The following is a 7,122-nucleotide window of genomic DNA, read 5'->3' as shown; positions in this document are numbered from 1 at the left end:
GTGGCTGCCGGAGCCTCGGGCCTCAACCGGCGGCGAAGGCGGCGCCCCCGGCGCCATCGTCTCTTCATGAGGAGGGCAAGAGGTAAATTCAGTGACAGGGGGAGCGATGAAAGGGGCTCTGCGTTGGTCAAAGCCAAGCTCTGAGTGCTACAGGTAAAGAAACCTACTTCTGAGTGGTTTTTCTAGGGAGATGAGCAAAAGCAGCGTGAGTGGGTTGCTTTTCCCTTTTTGGCTTAAAGGAGCAGACAGCAGAAGTCAGTTTTCAGGTATGGCAGACCCGTAGTACGTTTCAGGTAAAAGTAAATGCTTAAAAGTAAGTGGAGGTCAGGCAAAACTTTTTGCAGAAACATTTTGCTCCTAGTTTCAAAATGTTTTAAATAATGGAAGGCGAGGCAAGGAGAGAGGTGTTGTACAAAATGGCAACTCCTTACTGCTGTCAGGTGTCAAGTATAGGTGCTTCAGAGTTCGGGTGAACTGAGTTGCGTTTCCTGCTATTGCACACAGTTATTGTATAACCCTGTCCATACAGAGCTCTTTCACAAGCTTAACGAGTGCTCTCAAAACCTTGCTTTGCTCTTTTAGGCTTGAGACCAGTTCGAGTTCCTTTCTTGCAGGTACAAGAAGGGATCCTGGACAAAAGCTGTCCCTTTGAAGACCGACATTCAAATTTAACTTATGTACTGTTTTAGTGACTTTTTTTAGTTTGGAGTCTGTCTTTCATTTGTTCATGTTTTCTGCTTCTCTTTTCCTTTCTTGATGAGGGAAATAGGCTCTGATGAGAGGAAATGGAAGTGTGTTAGAAGTGTTTTCTATCTCTGAATTTTAACGTGAAACCTTAGTACAGTGTGGTTTTTTTAAGTCTTAACTCTGACATTAACTGTATTTACTTCTCTCCCTAGTGTCCAAAAATCAACATGTCTAGCAAAAAGGCGAAGACGAAGACCACCAAGAAGCGGCCTCAGCGTGCCACTTCCAATGTATTTGCAATGTTTGATCAGTCGCAGATTCAGGAGTTCAAGGAGGCCTTCAACATGATCGACCAGAACAGGGACGGCTTCATTGACAAAGAGGACCTGCATGATATGCTCGCCTCCCTTGGTAAGGTCACTTTTCTGTTGGTGGCTGCCAAGCACATTTGTGTTTTTAGAATTAAAATAGGGAGCTTGGGATAGCTTATGAGAGGTGTCTCAATTTGTATTATGCTGTTGAGATTCCTTTCTCTTAGTTTGAAAGTTAAGCTAAATATGATGCCTTTATTTGTAGGAAAGAATCCAACGGATGAATACCTCGATGCCATGATGAATGAGGCTCCAGGCCCCATAAACTTCACCATGTTCCTCACAATGTTTGGTGAGAAGTTAAATGGCACTGATCCGGAAGATGTAATCAGGAATGCTTTTGCTTGCTTTGATGAAGAAGCAACAGGTACGTGGGTGAAACTCAGTTGCTTGGTGGCGTGGAGGGCTTTTTTCATCTTGTTTATTTGGGTTTCTAAATAGTCTGCTGGGTTTTGGACCTTTATAAATGAAGTATGACACAATAATCCTTCTAGATGCCATATTCTACCAAGTAATGAGAATTTGATTATTACTGACTGAGAATAAAATCCATCTGGTTGTTCTGTGTGAGTACTTAGGACTAGAAGTAAAGGTCTTTTGTGAAGCTTTGAAGAAGAGTACTTAAGCTAGGCTGGGTTTACTTCCTCAAAGTGCATCTCTCTAAGGAGATGAGGAATTCACATTGGTAATATGTGATTTTCTGTGGCATTGAAAAGGTAATGGATTTGAAATCTGTAACACAACTGAGTTTGTCCTTCCCCTACAGTAGATCTAAGAGGCATCTGAATTCTTTGATGTTTTTAATGACAGGCTGCCCAGAGTATGTAAACTCTTTTAAAACCCTCATCTTGCTCAGTGTATGTTACGGTTGTGATGACAAATGCCATGTGTCATGCCCTCACCCGCAGCTCAGTTTGTTTTCAGGTTGCAGGAAGGGCTGTAGACTTCATGGTCTAAAGATAAAAAGTGGGTGGGGTCTAGAAGAGAGAAATGACAGATTGTACTGACCTGCATAGCAAGGTGGGGTGAAGGAGGAAAACGCAGAGCTCAGTTTTACTACATCAGACTTTCAAGGTTGCCCCTGTAATCTTGCGGTTAGAGTTTATGGTTTTATTTATTCATGTAGTCTCAGATTCCGGAGAAGTGTGTAGCAACCGGGGGTGAATCCTGAGGGCAATTTTGTGGAATTACAGACTATCAGCGCTTTGACATGTTGTGAACACGTCTTACTAGTGCGTGCTGAAATTATGTAGCCTCTGTGCTGGAGATGTCACCGCACCTTTAACTTTCCTCACAGCTGTCCACTGCAGTGTTTCAGTCTCACCTGTGGATATGTGCTATGAACCTTTCAAAGGATATTATTCCATTTCAAACAGCTATTTTCAGTCTGTGTATTTTTAGCACCTTTTGCCTTTTCAAAGAGCATCCCCTTCCTGCTGAGGTGTAGGTAAACAGACTTTCTGTTGGTAAGGCCTTTTCAAATGTTAATTGACTTCCTCCCTCTCAAGGGAAATCTCTTTACCATCTCCTAGAGAAGGAAGTTTTGTTAGTAGGTTAATTATTTTCTCTCCGCAGGTAGTCTGACTCACTGTGCTACGGGGGTTTTTTGTGTGCTCCAAAACAAGAGCCTGTAAATTAGGATATAAAGAAAATGATTGTGCTACCACTTCTTTTGAACAGTAACCTTCTACTTCTATGTAAACAATAAGTTACTAGTTCAGGCCCCCATGTACTGATAAGATTGATTTTATTATCTTTCAGCTCTGTGTGGTGAATGTTTTAGTCTAGTCCTACGATGACTTGAGGATAATGGTTCCACAGTCTTTTTTTTGTGTCTTATGCCATCCTCAAATTTTAACCAGGAAACATGTTAGATAGTTACGCTGTTTAATTGATTTTTGATTCCTAACAGTCAAAATGCAGTCTTCAAAATAACATGTGATGTATTTGTAGAACCCATGTTTTGTTTGCCTTTCATTCATTTTATTCTCAGATTTGGCTTCTGATCAGTTTTTCTTCATTTTTAAAAGAAACAAGCATTTTCAGCTATGTCAAACCTGTCAAACTTTTTTTTTTCCCCACTTCATATTCTCCATATGCATGTGTGTTATGGGCCTGATTTTCTAGCTCTACCTCAGTGTAGTTCTCTTGAAAAAGAGTAATACAAATCAGATTCCCTTAATGAAGATAAGTCAGTTGTACTTGTTGGTTTTTACTTACATTTCCTATATTGCCAATCTAGTTGGATATATTGCTTCAGCATTACTGTCGTACGTAGTACTGTGAAATTAGTATGAAAGTTGTATCTGGCTGCATTTAGTGTATCTTTTGTCTGCTCTATGATCTTGCATTATCATCTGTTCTGTGCTGTCTGCCAAAGGCTGGATGAATCTTAAGTTTTGCTTCATTTATGTGCTGCTCCCCATCTACACCGAAGCTGTGTGCGGGGGAGAGTTGGGGGTGCTGTTTGCTTCAGAGTTCCGTGCTGCTAAAACTTCTAGTGTATTCCTGGTCTGGCAACCTAGTTTAAGCTGGCTAGTTTAAGCACCTGGTTGTTCAGACAGAAGCAATTAAGTCCTTGAGGCTAAACTTGCAGCACCAAAGGCCTTGCATTCTTTGAATTCTAATCCTTATGTCATCTCTCATCACTGCTTGGTCTCTGTAGGACTGTAGAAGTAGAGAGCCTGATCTGTTTTAGCTATTTTCTTTCTTTACGCACATCTGCAAAGAGACAACTCCAAAATTTGACCTGATTAAGATGGGCCTGGCTAACTGAACATTCTCCCCGTTTTTAAAGTAGAACATTGCTGTTAGCCTTCTTCAGCCTTGGAGTCAGTAGTCAAGGGCTTGTCTACACTGGGATCCGATGCTGTTTTAATTAGCATAGGTTGGAACACGTTTTTTTCCCTTCCCTGCAGCATACACCAACCCCATGAGAATTTGTCATGCTCATTGACTGCCTTTTGGTCCCCTGATTCCCTGTTTGGTTTTGTCTCTCTAATGAACTGTTCGCTTAAGTTATTCAACTCTCTTTCCAAAGCAGAACTTTTTTTTAAAAATGATACTCTAATTGAATCTACATCAGTTAATGTGGGTGTCTACTTATGATTTCCAGCTGTTCTGCACAGTTTACATATCTTTTTTTTTTTTGGAACATACTCATACATCCTCTGTTCTGTTATTTCTGTTTATCCAACTAAAGTTCAATAACCAATTTCTTTGTCAAGTGAAGCAACTGTTGTGCATTTTTAGCCATGGTAGGTCTTATTTCAACGTTAAGCAGTTTCTGCATTCTTTTGTGTACCATTTCATAGAATTGTAGAAGAGTTTGTGTTGGAAGAGACCTTAACTCATCCAGTTCCAACCCTCCTGCCATGGGTGGGTCTCTAGAGCAGGTTGCTCAAAGCCCCATCAGCCTGGCCTTGAACACTTCCAGGGATGGGGCATCCACAAGTTCTCTGGGCATTTGTTATGTGCATTCCTTTTTTAACCTCTAATCTTTCGTGGGATTATTTGGCAACTGGTGGTTCTGCCCATCTATTGAAATTGAGTGAACAGAACATACTTAGCAACTGCTCGTTTTTATAGCTTTGTTAAATTCTTCCAAACTTTTCTGCTAAAATTTTAGCAGAAAATAAATAATATATCCTATCTTTTTTGACTAGCTTCTCAGCCTCTACCTCTCCACAGCAAACGTTCTTCCTCTCTCATGAGTTAACTTTCAATCCTGCCTGAAAGTCTTTTCTGTTACAAACTCTTTCCCTGGATTCTTGCCAGCAGTCCACTGTAACCATGTAAACTGCCTCCAGCAACACTATTGTGCAGCACTGAAGAGCCAACCCGTGGTTGTTTAGTCCCCAGAGGAAACAAGTTTATAGAGGACACACAAATATATCTAATTAAGTCAAGAAAAATAGAACTCAATTAAGAAACAACTTGTGTAATTAAGACTAGCAATGACAGGAACTTGTTTTTCCACTTTGAGCTGTTGAAGTGCAGTAGATAAAAGTCGGTATTATTAGATCACAGCAGATCAGGGCCTCTTTTCAAAAATCTGTACGAAATTCATCAAACTTCCCCTCCCTTTCCTTTGCATTCAAGGAATTTCTTTAGAATTCAATTAAGAAAATATTTTGGGCTCTTGGTGCAAATGCATGTATTACATATTGTATTAGTGAATTGCATGTCTGTCAGTGTATGTGTCATGCTGCTTTTGGAGACACGGCTAAGAAACGGCTTCCTTTTTGTGTTTCTCTCCGAACATCTCATCCTAGGGTTCATTCAGGAGGACTACCTGCGGGAGCTGCTGACCACCATGGGGGACAGGTTCACAGACGAAGAGGTGGACGAGCTGTACAGAGAGGCACCCATCGACAAAAAGGGCAATTTCAACTACATTGAATTCACGCGCATCCTGAAACACGGGGCAAAAGACAAGGATGACTGAGCTAATCCCTGGATACCTGCAGATAAAAGAACAATGCCCCAAAAATCATTCACTGGTACCTGTAAGAGAAAGCTCTGAAGCTTCTGCTCTACTTGAGTCCCAGTTAGGTTTGCAGAAGAATGGGGCCTGCCCATTACAGGATGGTAACAGCAGGACTGTAAGAGAAGTATGGAAGATGCTGAAAAACAGAGGGAAAAGGGTTCAAAACGCTTTCAGAGAAGACAGAAATCCAAATGCATCGAAAATGAGTATTCTCTCAGTTGCTGCCTTTTTGATGAAAATATTTACATTTAGAGGGGGTAGGGATAACAAACTCGAAAACGAGCTTGTGTAAACTATCAGTGAAACCAGTTTTGCGGTGTCTGAAGGAGGCGAGGTTGGCCAGGTCCTCACCAGCCCCCATCTGGGGACAGCCTCCCTCCTTCCCTCCCTACCACAGGCATGTCCGCGGCGGCCACCGGGCTTTCCTTTGAAGGACGCGGGCTGAGAACTTGAGGCCGCTCTCCAGAGCCATCAGTAGGTGGCATTACAGCTCCTAGCGCTGAGCTGAAGGGCAAATGGCTCACAACACAAGTTTTTATTGTTTTGAGTCCCGAAGAGCTTGTTTGGTGCAGCATACAGAAGAAAATACGGGCAGTCCCCACAGAAGCTCTGCTCCTACCGCAACAAGGACTAATGCTGTCAGGATTGCTCAAAGTGCAGCTTTGGCATGCACTGAATTTTTGGCTCTTTAATTGAATTAATTTGTTATAAAAGAAAGTGAATAAGAGGTATCTGCAAGCCGTTGTTACAGTTATGTATGTACAAACACATGTGTGGTGTTATGTTCCAAAAAGACTGGTTTTCAAAAGGATTTAAGACCACTTTTGTAACTCAAACCAGTGTAACTCACTGCTTGTGCATTTCTCAGAGTCTCAGTAAGGGCTCCTGTTGTTAAGATCAGCTTTGAAAAACTACCCAAAATTCAAATGTATATCTTTGCATAACTTTGTTTACATATGCAAGGCTACAACCGGTGATATAAACTAACCTGTGGAGTGAGGCAGCTGGTGTTTATCTGTAGCAATAAATGCCAATTGTTAAACCCCAGTTGTTGCTGAGGGGCCGGGGCTGTGTCGCTGTATAGCAACCCCTATAGGATACGCCATTCGCTCTTGTGATGGCCAACTGTAATTCACTAATGCTATTGTTCTTTGCCTTCCCTTTGGGGGCATCTTTGTTTTCCCCTCTGGAGTCTAACGGCATTTAAAGCTCTGATACAAACATGTCAGGGAGACTGATAAAAGCGGACTTTTGGTGGGGCCTGAGATTTCTCTTGCACAGAAGTTGTAAACCCAGCCCCGCTCCCCTCTGCTGCAGAGGGTGCTTTAAAGCCTGTGTCTGTCTGCAGCCAGTGACGCTGGTTTCACAGAGAACCGCAGTTCCCAGTCTCAGTGAGAAGCCACTCAGAGTCTCCAAGTGTTCTTACTGAAGTGGGTCAGCAGAACACGAATGCATTTATGGTGGGATGTCTTTCTCCTTTTTTTTTTTTTTTTTTTTTTTTTTTTTTTGTTTTAAAAAAAAAAAAAAAAAAAAAAAAAAAAAAAAAAAAAAAGTTCTAGGAAAAATATTAAACCC

General features: G+C 41.6%; 2 protein-coding genes across 2 annotated transcripts in view; both read left to right on the top strand.

Annotated features, from left to right (window-relative positions):
- The window catches only part of LOC106885996 (myosin regulatory light chain 2, smooth muscle minor isoform), a 39,731-nt gene that overhangs the window by 24,468 nt on the left and 8,141 nt on the right, over positions 1–7,122 (top strand). The gene's annotated exons all lie outside the window — the stretch shown is intronic.
- The window catches only part of LOC106885997 (myosin regulatory light chain 2, smooth muscle minor isoform-like), a 14,279-nt gene continuing 8,034 nt past the window's right edge, over positions 878–7,122 (top strand). The window contains exons 1-3 of the mRNA XM_014938573.1: positions 878–1,098; positions 1,264–1,425; positions 5,333–5,527. Coding sequence (XP_014794059.1) covers positions 915–1,098; positions 1,264–1,425; positions 5,333–5,505 — 519 coding nt within the window. The 5' untranslated portion in view covers positions 878–914 and the 3' untranslated portion in view covers positions 5,506–5,527. The remainder of the gene's footprint in view (positions 1,099–1,263; positions 1,426–5,332; positions 5,528–7,122) is intronic.

Source organism: Calidris pugnax, unplaced genomic scaffold (genome assembly GCF_001431845.1).
Source record: "Calidris pugnax isolate Ruff unplaced genomic scaffold, ASM143184v1 scaffold13, whole genome shotgun sequence".
Classification (NCBI taxonomy): Eukaryota; Metazoa; Chordata; class Aves; order Charadriiformes; family Scolopacidae; genus Calidris; species Calidris pugnax.
Note: the sequence above shows the minus strand (reverse complement) of the source record. Positions and strands in the feature narration are given on the sequence as shown.